At 41.9% G+C, this 17,018-nt stretch overlaps 1 protein-coding gene across 4 annotated transcripts in view; it reads right to left on the bottom strand.

Annotated features, from left to right (window-relative positions):
* Positions 1-17,018, bottom strand: part of GADL1 (glutamate decarboxylase like 1) — a 182,258-nt gene that overhangs the window by 130,309 nt on the left and 34,931 nt on the right. For all 4 annotated transcript variants that reach the window (XM_082348630.1, XM_082348632.1, XM_082348631.1 and 1 more), the window contains exons 2-6: positions 15,406-15,578; positions 10,676-10,802; positions 8,343-8,433; positions 4,831-4,937; positions 4,026-4,141 (exon numbers count right to left, since the gene is read on the bottom strand). In XM_082348630.1, the coding sequence (XP_082204756.1) occupies positions 4,026-4,141; positions 4,831-4,937; positions 8,343-8,433; positions 10,676-10,802; positions 15,406-15,578 (614 nt within the window). The remainder of the gene's footprint in view (positions 1-4,025; positions 4,142-4,830; positions 4,938-8,342; positions 8,434-10,675; positions 10,803-15,405; positions 15,579-17,018) is intronic.

Below are 17,018 nucleotides of genomic sequence, written 5' to 3'. Positions count from 1 at the left end.
TGGCAGAAGAGAAGTTAGTCCTTCTAAGACCCAGTCTCCCCCTGAGTTTCACTCGTCCACAGAAGACACATAAATCTCAGTGGGTATTCATTTCTATAAAAGTAAGATGGCCAGTGCCCACAGGAAAGACAGAATTGCACTGAAGTATTCCTTCCTGGTTCCAGCAAGGATTTCATCTGTGACCTTGGGTTTCTCAGTGAACCGCTGCTTTCCCCTCCTGTGGATTGTGTTCTGGACATTTGGAGTCCTAAGATGCTGACTAGTTTGAAGTTCAAATTAGCTTCAGGTGGTGGGGAGAGCAGGGTTATGAATGTTATGCCTTAGGAAATAAAGAAAAGGAATGTACAGGGACTTTTCCAAGAGCACGCAGCTGGTTCAATTCCTAAAGAGGCAGAGCCGGAATCCAGATGGACTACCTTACACTCTGCACAACATCCTGAAAAGCACCTGCTGGCCTGTGAATGCCTGCAATGCCATCCAAACTCAGGGCAGCCTCACCTAGAGAGCAGGGCCGCAATGGAGGGAGTCAGGCACCTCAGGTGCAAAATTTAAGGAGGTGTGACCTTGAGACCTGGACTCTAAACGTCTCATTTGCCTCATCCCAGCCGCGATCCTGCTAGTAAGGAACTAGGACAACTGATCGCTGGCCTGGGAGTGAAAAGAGTTTCTTTTCTCCCTCACTTTTTAGTGGCGGACAATAATCACTACTTCATGCTAATTCCCAAAATAATTTGAATGACAACCCTAAGATTTCTATAAATGTAAGGAATTCATATCTAACTGCTAATCAGGCCACAAATCTGTTCCTTTTATTATTTTTCTCCAAAAGTCCCCTTCTCTTTGGTTCCCGCTTGGCCTGGAGAGGCTACCTTAGATATGCTGACAGTCTAGGGGTCTCTGCTGTGATCTTCCTGGTCTCCACCAACAGCTGAATTACCATGGACGCCTGAAGTGTATGCAAAAACCCCTTTAGTGGTGAGTGCACACATTCTGCATTTGATGGTGCAAGGCAGAGATGGAGTAACTTACCCCGGTTCATCTGGGGCTGCATAAAAACTGGAAAAGTAAGGGCACCTGATAAAACAATCTGGGAAAATAACCAGGGGGCCATGGGCCAACGCCTGAAAAAAAACAAGGGGGCTATAACAAAAAGATTAGCATAGGGTTTAGGATCTTTTAGGAAATACAGCTTTCTTTAATTCTTTTTTTTTTAACTAAGTAATGGATTGATTTGTTGTAAATAGTGGTACAGAGGTCCCTAAAATATGAATTAAAGTAGTGTCAATGCTATGACTTGGGTCTCTTTGGCAGAGCAGGGAAAAGAAGGAGCTACAAAGAAGAGTATGGTGGATGGGGTAAAATTTATATTTTCAAGGCTACAGTGTGTTCAAAGTTATGGAATTTTTCTGTGGAGTTCACTTTGTTATGGACTGAATGCTTGAGTCCCCTCAAAATTCGTGTGTGTTTAATCCCTGGCCCCCAGTGTGATGGTCTCCAGGGCGAGACTCTGATGGGATGAGTGCCCTTGTAAGAAGAGGAAGGCAGGCCTCACTCTGACCACGAGCCTGGACAGAGGCAAGGCCATGTGAGCACAGAGGTTCACTCGCCAGGAAGCAGGTTCTCCCCAGACACCAGACCTACCAGTACCTTGATCGTGGACATCCCAGCCTCCAGAACTGTGAGAAATAGACATCTGTTGTTTAGGCCACCCACTCTATATTTTGCTAGAGCAGTCTGAGCAAACTAAGACACACATCTAGCTTGGTTTTCTGGCTCCATCCTCTGCTGGTCTGTTAGCCAAGGCATATATTTTACCTCTTTTTGCACCTATATCTCCACCGGAGATTTTAAAAAATACTTAGTTCTGGGTTCACAACTTTTCAATTTCATTTCATTCCCAACTTGCCAGCTACACCTGTTACTGATCTTTCCCAGGCATAATCTTTATTTTAGGCTTCCACAGAAATTCTTCCCTCTTTCTGGAGCAATTATCCCAGAAAAGAACTCTGGTACATTTTAAACCAAATGAAGAACGAAAAAGGCAAAGGTAAAAGCACTGCACTGATAGCAGGGCCCCTGTTTAATCAGCTTTCCAAGGCGTGGAAATAGCAATTCTAACACAGAAGGGGCTCTGCATTTCTGATACACTAGGGTTCCTCCAACTGAAATACCAAGGATTGGAACCCGAGGGTTGGAACCAAAGTTTCCCAGGGCAGGGAAATTCTACTCCATAATCATTCTAAATAACCAAGCATTTTCCCCAGGTGTCCACATTCCCAAGCATTCTTCTCTTGCTACAGAATGAACATCTCATGAGGAAGGGCCTGGCGAGCTGAGGTCAGAATCTCAGACTAGGTGACTCCTCCCAGCTGCCCCCAACTCAATGCCCACTTTGCCCTTAGCACTGAACTAACCAGAACTCAGGCAGGGCAGGGGGAACACGCGGGGGTGGTCAGGTTCCTGCACCATTTATACTTTTGCCATAATAAAGTAACTTGCTCTTGAAAGAAAGTAACAGATACAGGAAAGTCCAGCTGGAATTAACAGAGAATTTTCAGATTTTGCCCGCCTCACGTGTTTGACAGGAGACCTAGGATTATTGCAGAAGGTACAGGAGGGGACATGGGGAAGAAGCAGTGGTGGGATGGACCCCCAGAGGCCCCCACTGGAATCACAAAAAGAAAAACAAAAAAAGCATCCCTTCTAAGTAAGACTGCATATGAGCTGTGCTCCGCGTTATTATTGCTGGGTCATTCTCCTCCTCCTATTACTACTAATAGCTAACGTTTTTGTCTGTCTAGCATGTGCCAGATGCTACTTTACATGCTTTAACTCATTCAATCTTTGCAATAACCCACTAATCAATCAGTGCCTACTAAGCTCATGTCGCCGCTGGGCTGCTTTAATGGCCCCAGACTGTTCACTGCTCCCTGTATCCAGTCCCTTTTCCTGGTGGCTTTACAGAGTCTCCTTAAGAGGTGAAGTCTATTTTCCCACTTCTTGGATCTAGGTTCCTATATACAACTTATTTTACCAAGAAAATGAGGGAGAAATGACAATGTGCCAGTTCTGAGCCCAGGACTCAGGAGGCCCAGTGTGTGCCCATGCTGTTTTTTACCTGCACCACTGTCCTGACAACACACCTGGACTAGCCTGCTGGAGGATGAGAGACATGTGGAGCGTCACTGGGGTCATCCCAGCCCAGCCGCTCCCAGATCAGCCACTCGCCAGCCAAGCCCAGCCAAGAACAGCAGCACTACCCAGCTCTCTCCAAACTCGAGGGCGATAATATCTGGCTATAGTTCTATGCCACTGGGTTTTGGAGTAATTTGTTAGATATTAGAACTAACTGATACACTCATTTTTATAAATTAGGAAACTGAGGCACAGAGGAGTTAGTCAACTTACCCAAGGTCACTCAGATAGTAAGTAGTGGAGACAGGAATTGAATCCAGGCAGCCTAGCTGAAAGCCAATGTGCTCATCCACAATTGGACCTCCTACGTCAGTGGGGAGCACAGTGAGATAGGGGACTGTGGCAACATCCAACTGTGCGTGTGTGTGTGTGCGCGTGCGCATGATGTTCATTGTTACTGAATATCTCCCTTTCCCCTTGAAGAGCCCTTGTGTTAGCCATTCAAAGCAATCAATTTCACAAGGAAATGGGAGTAGAAGACATACCTTGATATCAGTAGCAACCATCTAAGTTCTCACAAATAAGACACTCAGAGATTCATAGAAAGAGATGGCACTTTCAAATTAAGTGTTCTCTTTTCTTAAGAAAACGTTACAGACTATAAATTTTAAATAAAGGTGATGTACAAAATTGGGTGGCCAGGGCTTACAATATCAAACCCATCAGAATTTCTTTTGGAATGAAATACAACGTTGTACGTAGGCACAGGACTTACACATGGATGGGATAAAAGCACATCGGGAGCACCCAAACAAACAAGCCCTCTCCCTTCATGATGTATTCATTCTCAGAAAATCTATATCTCATATCAAAAATAATTTGTTTTTTACCTCTGCCGATGTGAAAAGGATTAATCTTGGCAAGCCAGACAGCCCCTTTTCTTTAATATCAGGACAGTACTTGTATCTGGCTAAATTCATGGCATACATATTGGACACTGAACCACCTGCAAAAACGAAAACAGAAATATGTATAGCATGATGTCATTGTTCCCCAAGTGCCGGCTACAGTGGGAGGCATGGATGGCTGCAGGTGCACCAGCTTAATGACAAATTACTGTCAAAATCAAGGGAGCATCCCCCTCCAATCCCATTACTCTTACACACTTCCTCATCTCCAGTTCCAGAAGTTATGGTCTATTCTCTCATTCCAGAGCTTTTCTAAACTAAGAGTTTCCATCTATGGACTTAGGGCCAGTACCCAAGTCTCCATAGTTAATAATATTCTTTCCATCTGTCTCTAATCAATAAAATGACAATACATGCTCCTCCCTGGTTCCAAAGAAGGACTGTAGGAGAAACAAAATATGATTCAGGAAACTTCTCAAGTAAAATTAATTGATAAACTTGAAAAACGTATGATAGCCCTTCCTAACTCCCAGCAGCAGATAAATTCATTTGTGTTGGATATAAATCCAAAATTGTAGACATCTCATTTGTTAGCATGTATGTCATTTCTGTAGCATTTAGGCAAAATATCATCACTCTGGAGAAAGGCACAAGCTCGATTCTCCCCAAGTGGAATGATTAACATCCAAGTTTTTGTAATGTGGAAGTCTGTGGGGAGTTGTTCCTCAAATAAGGCATGAATAAAATTGTAGATGCTTTAATGGAGGCAATAACTAATTGTACTTACCTGGGTTAAATATTCCATCCCCTTCTTTCCAGCCAATAAATTCAATCATTTTCTTCAGAACCGCTTCTTCCACTAACAGAAACACTGGGGACACCTCATACGTATAACTAGATAGATATAAAAAACACTTCACTTCTATGGCTAGAGTCAAACCATCCCTTTGGAGTCCCAAGAAATGCACATAGGGTTTTATTAAACCAAGTGGCTGTTGAAGTGTGGGTAGAGTCTTTGGAAATGAATCCATCGGAAACAGAGAAATACACAGTCTATGACAGCACTGGTCATGGTTAGATAAATGTCAGCAGCTGGTGGCTTTAGGGATACTAGCTACTTCGCAGTCTTAATTTAGAGGAAACCTTCAATTCCATTGCAAGAGATAAAAGCAATGCACCTGGATTCTTTGTATTAGCCATGAACAGCAGCCGTTTAGCTCTTTGGATGCTGCTTTGGATGCTGGTTAAAGAAAAACCATTGTCATGGTAGCCAGGTTTATTAGGTTACTACCATGAAGTACCCTAGCAGTCAGCTCTAGAACTTGGGATTCCTCCACCACACTCCTGGGTTTGTACAAATAGCAAGAGCGCTGTGGACATCTCTTATGATGTGATGATTTTACTACACAGCGCTACCTGGATCCCTGTCATGAAGGTTTGAGGCTCTGGGCTGGAATGTTGTCATTAGAGAGCATTGCTAAGTTAGCCCCTTTAGGAATGTCCTGTGGTGGTCCACACCCGATGACTGGTCCAGCTGGAGGTACAACTGGGCCTGGCCTTGGGGGTCCAGCTCCAGACCACACTGAAGGGCCAGGGTAGCTCCAGAGACGTCTGTGGGGTCAGCCAAGGTGGTCTTAGAGCCTACACAGTGGCTTGACTCCTATCTCTGCCCACTCCTGCTTCCTTCCCCTCCCTCACCCATGTTGACCCCAAGGGTTTCCCTTAATAAACATCTTACTCACTAAGCTCCATCTAGGGCAGCTGCCCAGGAATCCAGCCTGAAACAGTTACCATGTAATTTTATAACGTTTCTTTCTTTCTCCAGATAACTGGAGGGTGACTAATATGTATAATCTCCTTCTCGAACAATTAGGTGATTACATTAAATTGAATCTGAATAAATACGTACTCTAAATATGTAAGCTAAGCAGACACATTTAAATTCATAGTCACGGAATTTAATGCAATTATGTTAACATCAGAAGGAAAAAAACTTTGGTAAAGAGGCAAAAAAAAAAAAAAAAAAAAAGGAAAAAAGAACACCTACTGTGTTATCACCTCCCTACCTGCCAAGCACTCTACAGAAGTTACATCATTTTTCAAACAATTTAGCTTCTATTTTCAACCATGCTAGGAAACCACTTTACACATATCAAAAGTGTGAAAAAAAAGTATATATGTGTATGTGTACCTACAAATAAAAGTGAAATGATCATTCACTTTTTAGTAAGAAAAAAATACTATTAAACTTGTCTTTGCAAACTAGCTCAACCGTAAACCTGGAAATTGGCCTGGAGGTGGAGGAGAGGACAATACAGAATGCGCTCGTGGCTTCGTGATATTTTGAGTGGACTACTCAGCTTAGCAGCAATTTAATACTTCAAAAGCCTCTAAATATTTCAGTAAAAGAACCCAGATGAGGAGTTAGAGAGATCCCAGGACTTACAAGGAGAGGTTCACAGAATTGTGTAATTTCACTATCTTTTCTACCACTTAACTCTTCTACCCATTGTAACCTGGTATCTGGTATTGTCTTGAATTATTCCACGAAAAATTCTGTAACTGAAGTCACCAATGACATCCATGTTGTTAATCCAGGGGACATTTTTAGTCTTTGTCTTAGTTAAACACTCCACTCAACAATATATGACTCTGGACACACTCTCCTCCATGGCTCCCAGGCCTTCCCAGTGGATTTTCTCCTTCTTCTCTCTCTACTGTAGGCTTATTCTCCTCCTCCCAACCATGAAATATCAGATGCCCTCAAGGCCCAGGCCCGAGCCGTCTTCTCTCCTCACTCTATGCTGTCCTGCAGGCAGTGCTTCTCCATCTCCTGGTTTGTTTTTATTTAAAATGTCTCCATCCTGCTCATTAAAATCACTTGTTGGGCTATGAAAATATATCAGTGCCCGGGACACATAGACAGAAATTCAGATTTAATTGGTCTGGGTTGGGACCCAGGTCTTAATATTAACCCAGTTCCTAGGTTGATCCTAAAGAGCAGAAAGGGTTGAGAATCCCTGACTTTAGGAATCTCATCCATGCCCACTACTGAAACTACCATCCTTCGCCAGTGACACCTACGTTTATAACTTCCATATAAATATCAGAATTTCAGGCCCATATATATCTCAACTCACCAAGAGTATACGCTTAAATATTTCAAAGTTACTGCAAATGCAAATGTTCACAATGGAAAACTGAATTACTGCTCTTGCCTTTTTCACCATAGACTTGAAAATTGGCCCCTCTTCCAGTGTTTCTTATCTCAGTGAGTGACATGACTATCAACCCAGCTATTAAGGCCAGAAACCCAGGCATCATCTTATAAACCTCCCTCTTGTTCCCATTTCCAAGATCCAGTATATTATCCAGTCCTTTCTGTTTTATCTTCCAAACACATTTTTCCCCCTCTATTCCTAACACTTCTGTCTAAATCCAAGCAACTATCATCTCTTACCTGACCAAGGTAATGCCATCCTAATGGGTCCCCTCCAATCCACTCTCCATATTTCCAATGATCTTTTTACTAAGCAAATGTCACCTAGTGATGTGGAAACCTTCAATGGCTTTTCATTGTACTTAGAATAACTTATAAATGTGGCCCACTGGGCCCTGCATGTCTGGCTCCAATCTTGTCCTCCATGACACCCCCCATAACTTTCTCAGCTACACCCACCCTGACTTTTCGGTTCATAGCACATGTCATGCTGTCTCTTGTCATAGAGTCTTTGAACATGCTGTTCCCTCTGGAACCCATCCCTCCTCTTTTCACCTAGTTAACTTTCATTCATTCTTCAGCACTTAGCCGTCACTTCCTCAGAGAAGACTTCCCTCAGTGCCCAACAAGGAAAACTTGTCCCATTTATATTTATAGCATCATGCACCTCTCCTTCATTTGAAAATAATACATTAATTTGTGTAGATCATTTTGATTAATTTGCGTGCATCTCTATATCACTAGATTATTTGCTTCATGGAGGCAAAGTGGAGGTTTGTTTTTACACAAAGTATCTCTCCAGCACCTTAGCACAGACATGGCTTTTCATGTAGGAATGAGTTCTTAATCAATTTTCTCATCTGTTAAGTGGAGATAATTCCTGCCTTACCCATCTCACAGTACCACTATCAGATCAAACTGTTCTTTGAATACTGCAAAGTGTCATAAGACTATTCCATTATTTATGATGACACTGCACAAATTAAACCATTAAATAGAAGTTAATGAAATAAAACTTCACCTACTTAACAAAATCTCTAATCCATATTCCTTGTAAAATTCCATTTAAAGGTACTCACACACTTGGGTTTAATGCTTCTGTCATAAATCTGGCCACCAAGGAGTAATAATCAAGTCCAGCATATAACTGGTTGAAAAATCTTGGATGGTCTGTAAATTGAAATAGAATATTAATCTACACAGCAGTAAAAAAGAAAGAAAACTATCGACACAGGATAATATAAGTGAATCCTTCAGACAATGTAAGCAGCTGGATACAAGGAGTATACAATGCATGATTCCACTTATATGACATTCAATATGGGGCAAAACTGATCTGTGGAGACAGAGATTAGAATTCCAGGTACCTTTGGCAAGGAGATACTGATTAGGAAGGGGCTTGAGGGGGCCTCTGGAGTCCCAGGAATGGTCTATATCTTGCCCTGGGTGATGGTCACTTACATGCAGATAGGTACAAATTCACTGAGCTGAGCACCTGAGGTTTCCCACTTTCCTGAATGTAAATTATACCTCAATTTTAAAAAAGCATTTAAAATATTGTCATGTACAAGGGAAACAAATGTTGAAGACCCATTTCATAGCCCTGTCTACTGAACAATATGTTTCTAAGCAAAACTTGAGCACTCTTTTGAGAGCTTTGCTTTACCTGTTTCTTTTTAAATACAACCCAGACCCAAACCAGAACCTTGAGAAATGGATTATTTGAGCAGTTTGTCCACATATCAAAGCCTGCTGCTACCTTTACCTTCTAAAAATATCGATGTTAATTTCCCTAATTTAAACACATTTCACTCACCAACAGGGTTCACTTCAGGCTCCTGGCAGTGAGTGGCCTTTTAATTTTTCAGATTGGACCATTTTTTATAGTGCAACTGGCATCGTGTTGTTGGAGTAAGATGTGACTCATCATGCAGCTTACATAAACTTTCTGATTCAATGCACTTCAAAGGCAGTTGCCTTTAAGGCTCGAAAAACTTCAGTTCCAACTTTCTATTTTTTTCCCTCCTATAAAAGGTCTCATAAAGGTTCTTGGCTTTACACAGTGGGAATATTCACACCAAACCCCAGGCTAACAGCTGGCTTGACATTCTCAATCATAGGAAGTCCAGTGTGACAAAGAATAAAGAGGTAGGAGGCCTATTTCTAAATTTGGGTATTTGGGAATCATTTTCGTTAGTGACCTCTCATTGCAACTCATAGCATTTGGTTTTGGGGTTTTTTTCTCTTTAAACTAGTTCAGTGAAAAACAAAAGTCTCAGAAGAAAATGCCTTTTCATATAAAACATGGCAAACTTCTTCTAATCTGGCAAAGGAAACCAGACATTGCTACAAGTAATTTTAATAAGACTTTTTTTTAGTTCCACGTTAATTTATGATTGATTTCCATGGTAACTTTATGGAAAGTATCCAATAAACTGAAAAACCTACTGCATTAAATGTCATTCTACACTTCCAACATGCACTGTAATAATGAGATATGTATCTCTGCATTTGAAATGTTAACTGGTTTTTTGATACATACACCAGACTTTCCCAAGGGTATATAAACCAATTATTTTTAGCCAGGATTTTATTATGTTCTTTCCACTAAATTTAGTTCAGTGTCAGAACTCACAAAGCATAATGCCTGTATGGTCTTAAGCACTAGATTACCTTTATATCACACTGAGAAATGCATATTTTGGAAAGTTATTCTTCTACTTCTGAAACTTATTCACTGGGTATGTAGGATATTAACAGTCAGTTGGAATAGGACTTAAGCACAAGACAAAGATCATGTTACTGCATTTACAAAAGATCACAGTGGTTCAGCATTATTGTGAAACTATCAGAGCAAAAACTCACCATGCATTCATTTTCTTATACCTTCCGAAAGGTTTTTATCTTTTGATCCTGCTAGATTTGATCAAATAATTTGGTACTTGCCAACTGCCAAGAGTACTTTACAAATAAATCTATCCCTGTTTATAGTAAAGACACCCTCTTGAACATTTTGGGGGGCCATATTCTGGGCAATCAGGATTTAAAATCCCTTAACAACTTCTAAAATCAAAATACTGTTTATCAGTTTGGACCAACAAAAGAAATGATAAGTAGCAGTCATGATACTGCTACTTATCAGGAGGATGAGGATTGCTGAAGAGCAGATAATATTTACATATGACCACTAACACCATCAGTTTTTCTATCAACCTATCTTTGGCCTTGACAAATCTATTTTACGGATTAGACATATGGACCATTGTCAAAACATCAGAACCACTATTTTTGATCCAGCTTTCTCATCCCATAAACAGCGCCCTAGTTGCCTTTACTATGAGGTAAATACAGGCTTAAGAAAATGGAAGAACGTGTTAGAGGCACGGATCAAGGGAGTCAGTGAAGTTCTTACTGGTCTTGACGCTGTAGCGTATGACATCCTGGCAGAGTTCCAACAGCCGCTGGTGTGGCTCTCCTGTGTCCCTTAGCTCCAAGTCGAGAAGCTGTTTCAGCTGTTCAGGGGGCCGCCACTCACAGACCTGGAGATGTGGCAAAGGCACGGTTAACTGGGCACCCGCTAGAGCCAGGTGTGGAGAGGATGTCGGAAGCGTGGCCCCTACCCTTGCGAAGCTTCCAGACAAGTGGGAGAGAGAGAGATTTAACCTGCAAACATAGTTCCCTGTGACCAGAGCTATGATGGTAAAGCAGATGTTGCTGGAACATAGGAGGGACCCCATCTTACATTTGGGAAGATGTCCTGGAGGAACTGACATCTAAGTTGTGACATAAAATAAGAGTGGGGTGAACCAAGCAAAGATTAAGGGATGGGGTCATGCAAGGGGCCTTCTAGGTGGGAGGAACAGCACAAGCAAAGCTGAGATATAAGGGCACCCACAGCCCTTCTGAAGAGTGAAGTCCGTTGGGTGTGGCTTGAACACAGAGCCTGGGGGAGGGAGGGAGAAGTGAAGCTCGGCTCCCGGCATAACTCCTAACTTGTCTCTCTGCTTGTCCCCTGGCCCCGTACAATCTACTCTCAGCCAGGCAGCCAGAATCCAGAATGCTCCTCTTGTATATGAGCCACGGTCACCCCTCTGCTCTAACACCTCTGATGGCTCCTCATTCTTTCAAAGTAAAAGCCTAAGTCCTTATAATGACCTAAAACGATCCTGTACAACCGCCTTCCCTGGTGGCACTGCTTTCCTCCCAGCTGACTCTGCCCCGGCAACCTGGCCTCCTTTCTGTTTCTTAAAAGACCAGGAACATTCCCACCTTTGGGTCTTTGCCCTCAGCCTGATGCCCCCCCAATATCCTCATCACTAACTTCCTCACTTCATCCAAAACCCTTCTCAAATGTCACTTTCTCAATGACAGCAATCCTGAGTCCTTATTTAAAATCCCAGGCTGCACATTACCCCATGTCTAGCAATTCCCCCCAACTGTTTCTTCTCTTCCTTTTTCCATAGCACCTGTCACCTTCCAGCGTCCTGTGTAATTCATTTATGATATCCTACACAATCTCCATGAGAGCAGACATGTCAGTCAGTTTGCTCACCGATCCCTAGTAACTAACAGAGCCTGCCATAACAAGAGGTTATCAACAAAGATGTGTTGAATGAATGAATGAATGAATGAATGAAGAGATAAACAAGGCTCAGATTGTGACAGGCTTTGTGTGGCATGTTACAGAGTTTGAACATGGCTCTAAAAAAACTGTTATGTTTTGGACAGGGGGATTATATGATCATATTTGTGTTTTAGACAATAGCTTTGGTTGCTATATGGAGATTCCAAATAAAATTGGAACTAAGAGGTTACTCTAATAAACCAGGCAAGAGAAGGTAGTAGTCTGGATGAGGCTAGCTGCTTTAGGAATGAAGCATATATGGAGATTTTGAAAATGCACCATCATTAGAACTCGGAAAGCAGTATCACATTAAGGATGAGGGAGAGCAATGAGCCAAAGGCCATCCTGAGGTTTCCAGCTTGCACACGGGTTGATGGTGGATGGGGTGGGGTGGGGATGACGATTTTGGGGCATATTTAGTCCAAGGCACCTTCAGGACACCCAAAAGGGGTGTAGCAGTTGGTCTGAAGCTCTTGTAAAAGATCAGGAACAGAGTTCCAGGCATCCATTATAATATGACACAGGTGACACAGCTCAGGGGGAACCTACAGTAAGAGGGGAAGGCGCAGGGTCTCACCTGGGCGGCGCCAACGCGTAAGAAATGGGCAAAGGGAGAGGAGCTCAGTTGTGAAGTGGAGGACAAGCCAGGGAGGCAGGGAGAATCCCAGAAGAGTTTTGTGCTACTAAACAAAGGAAGAAGGATGCTTGAAGGAGGAGACGGTCATCACTGTCAAATCCTGCTGCTACTAAAACAAGGAAGAAGGAGGAGATGGTCATCACTGGCAAATCCTGCTGCTACTAAAACAAGGAAAAAGAATGTTTTAAGGAGAAGATGGTCATCACTGTCAAATCCTGCTGAGAAGCCAACTTAGACAAAGCCTGAGAAGTGCTCCTGGGATTTATGAACAAGGAGGTGTTCTTGGCAAGAGCATTTGACTGAGGGAGGTGGGAGTGGAGGCCAGATTGCGTGAAGTGAGGATGTAGGAGGTGAGGAAGTAGAGGGAGGGGGGCAGTGTTGACAATCTTTAAAAAGTTTCGCTGTGGAGGGGAGGAGAGAGACAGGGGGGCCTCCAGGGAGTAAAGACCAGGATGTGGGAGACTGCAGAAAGGAGGAGGAAATACCAAGTCGTGCGAGAGGTATGAAATCAAACTCTCAGCTTAGAACCATAATGGGCAGAAGTAAATCAAATGGACTGAGCCCATCAAAAGGAAGGACTATGGATTCACGTAACGTGGATGAATATCCAGCACATTTCGCTGAGAGAAAATAGCAAGACTCCAAAGGCTACTTGGGATATGATTCCATCTACCTTACCTTCGGAAAAGACAAAAACCACAAGGACAAAAAAAAACAACAACAAACCACAGATCAGTGATTGCCAGGGGCTAGAGGTGAGGGGAGAGGTTGACTATGGAGGGGCACGGGGAAATATGGGGGGGTGATGGATCTTAATCTGTATCTTAATTCTGTTCATGGTTACATGACTTGTCAAAACTCATAGAACTGCACACCAAAAGGAATACATTTGACTGAATGTAAATTACAGTTCAATTACAAACAAACAAAAAAAGTGGCTGAGAAAAAGTGTCTATCAAAGAGGGCACTAGTAATAATCATCTAAGTGTGGGGACCCATCCTATCCTCAGGTCACCATTGAAAGGGGACTTGTTGAATCTCTGACCAAGTAGGCTAAGTCAGCAGCATAAAATCCTCACCTCCCTCTCCCAACCTCAACATAACTTTCAATCCAGCTTCATATGGATGCACGTCTACTATATTGCAGTGGGCTTGGGGTTGCTTAATTGACAACTTAGGATCTCAAGCATACCCTTCTCATCCTACCTCCCATTAGTGCCCTGTATGAGCCCTTCTTTCTAGGTTTCGAAGGGTCCTCTTAGTGTATTAAATACCTTATCCTATTACAACTCTCTATCATTTACCTCCCGCTTTCTTCAACACACCTGTGCTGACTTCTCTCTGTCCATCAAAACCTTACTTCACCTTCAGACTCTGCATCAAAGTTCAAGGTGCCCACTCCTCAGTGAAATCCCCAAAGTCTGCCCAAATCACACAGCATTTATCACGTTCTTATTGGGACCCCCTGTTCTCTATCCCAACAAAAACTTGTTCTCCCAATGAGATTAAAATTCTGTTCAAAGCTGAACCTTTATCTTACTTTTCTTTATATCCCCCAGGCCCAAATGTAATGCTTTACCCTTAGCTAACACTCAGTTAATATTTAATGACTGAATAAAGGCCGATATAAAAAAAGTTCCAGGGGAGTAGTTTACTCCAAAGTAAAGCAGGTCCAAAATATTCCCAGAGTACAAAGAAGACAGGAAAATATGCAATTATAAGTACATATCAGGAAACACCTCCAGTGACTTTGCCTTGAATTTAACCATTCCAAGATCATGGGTCATTTCAATCTATTTTCCTATTAGTTTTCCCAAATGCATGTTACCAAAAATTCAGAATACCACTTCACATTCAAAATCATTTTTTTAAATGACATTTATTTCTCCTGATAAAAGTGAAATGAAAATCTCTCCCTCCATTTCCTGATAATCTGATTCCAGTATGAAAGGTGATCAATGTGACAGAGGTTAATTTTGAGATTTTAAGAAACGTATGGAGGAATCATTAAAAGCACAAACTCTGAAGCCAGCCTGCCTGGAGTTTAGTACCAGCTCTGAGACTTGCTAGCATGTGCTTTGGGGCAACGTACTTGACCTCTTGTGCCACATTTTTTCCCTCGTCTCTAAAATGGAGTTAATAAATAGTACCTGCATCTTAGGGGTCTTTAATGATTAAATACACAAACACATGGATTAAATACACAAATACATATGGAATAGTTCTTAGAATATCACCTGGCACGTAGTAAGTACTGTTAAGAATAGATGTTATTAGTGGTAATTCCAATATCAATTTGCATCTGAATTTGAGTCTGAATTTGAAACCTAGAACCAGTCATTGGTACCAGTCAGAAGTCAGACTTAACAACCCACGATTTCTAGTCTGAGCTCAGACAAGGTTCTGGTAAAGACCCTCAGATAAATTTCTAAACTTTTCACACTTTTTCTACCTTCTGCTTGGTTTTCCCTAGTAACATAAAGAACATGCACAAGAAAATGGAAAGCAGAGTGTGCCTTGGAGAGTGTAGAAATCAGATCATTGGGTGGTTTATAATCTATATTGTTATCTGGGGCAGAAAGCTTCATCCTGTGCTTCACAGCCTTACCTGGTTAAACTCTGGGTCTCAGCCAATTTCCTGACACATGCTGGGTGGCAAAGTAAAAGTCAACCCTCCCAGGAAAACAGAGACTGGGTGGGGGTCTGGAGGCGGGGATGGGGTGGGGAGTAGATACAAACTTTGGTATCTGGGCATCCCCTTGAAACAAAGGTATAGAGGAAATGAAAGCATGATTCCCATTTCCCTTACATCTAGCCATCCAGGTTTGGTTAAAACCTATCTTTCCCATTCTTAGGGTTCCTTATAGGTTTTTATATTTACCTTCTCATTGATGTCTGTAGCCTTCAAAACCACCTCTTCCATTATTAGTCTACAGGCCTCTTCGACAAATTTTTCTCCTGCTCTTGCATCTGTTGTGGGGCCATTCAGTATGACTCCATCCACGAAAACAGTGTTCTTCCTGCTGGAAACCATCTCTTGTGGATCGATATCTCCTGGAAGCACACAATCAAACCGTGTTTGAGAGATAATCTAATTCGAGCACAGAACAAAACACAGGGGAAATGGCTCACTGTCCTACCTTCAAAGGGCATACCTTCTTTTAATACATTTGAGGCATTGAAGCTGACAGCTTCTTATGGTGCCCAATGGCATGACAGAGTTAAAGAAAGAAAGTTCCATTTTCCATTCCTGCAGCATCTTGTTTAGCATCAGGGAGCATGGAGGAGCTCAAGCAACATAAATTCAACCCATTTTACTCACTCATACAAACATCTTTCAGACACATGTACAAAAAGATCTTTGTAAACACAAGCCCATGTCTATTTCATGGGCACACACTCTCTTGTAATTTAAGGATGACCATACATTTCCTTTTCATAAGTCATTCCTAAAGAAGAAGAAGTAATGTCAACGTGCCTTTTCTCTTAATTTTACATTTTAAGCCTGTGATTAAATGCCCCTCTGCTTTGTCTATGAAACCCCTTGTTAAACCCACTTGGCCATTTCCTACTGGGAGAAGGAGAAAAGAACGTGAGCAGTGTCACAATTCCTGTAAACCCGTATTTAACACCTTTAAACTTTTCAAACTTGCAATTTAGGCAGAAGGATGGAGCAGGACATTTTCAGGACTGGACAGTTGCCACTCAGTGACTAAAGGTTAAAAGTCAACATGGAAATCTATATCTGAGAATAAAGGTTACTGCTTACCCAAAATAGCCCTCCTCCAAAATAATTCTGGCAACTTAATCCAGATATTCAACCAATATCTGCCTCAAGCTCTGACTCGATTGTGTTCTCTTTTTCTAATCACTATCTCTTTCCTCCTTATAATGTACATGTTCACTGAGTTGTGGAAATTTACAGAAACAATTTTTAAAAGTATTTTTCAGCGCCTCAGCTAGCACAGCACCTCAATTATTCTTTGTAAATACACCTTAAATATGCTGATGGTCTGTATGTATTTCAAACATTTTTATACTTACTGAGGGTTCTAACAGTATTAACAGTTATTATGCCCTGGAGTCCATCTTCTCCTCACAGTTAAATGTTTGGTATAATTCCGTGGTTTTCTAAACCCTTTAATTCTATGACTGGAAAACTCAAATGGTGTCCACGAAGACAGATAAAAATGTCACAAGAAGATTCCCCAATTTGAGAAAGACAGAATCTGTAGCAAAGGATCGATTTTTTATCCTCACACCCAAGGGTAAACCATCCAGAGCTCCCACGATGAATTTTAGTTCCATCCTACACTTTCACTGATCTTTCACTTGAAAAGATGTATTTAACATGGTTTAGGACAAATGGTGAAGCCCTGGAGTTGAGCTTTTGGATGGAAATGCTCTACACCTAAAGGCACTTTCCTCCCCCCAAATTGTAGGTCCTAAAAATAAATTGGAAAAGAGGACAATTATTCAGGGAACCCTGGTTAT

Source organism: Balaenoptera borealis, assembly GCF_965194805.1.
Source record: "Balaenoptera borealis genome assembly, chromosome: 12".
NCBI lineage: Eukaryota > Metazoa > Chordata > Mammalia > Artiodactyla > Balaenopteridae > Balaenoptera > Balaenoptera borealis.
The sequence above is the reverse complement of the archived record's forward strand: the minus strand, read 5'-3'. Positions and strand labels throughout refer to the sequence as shown.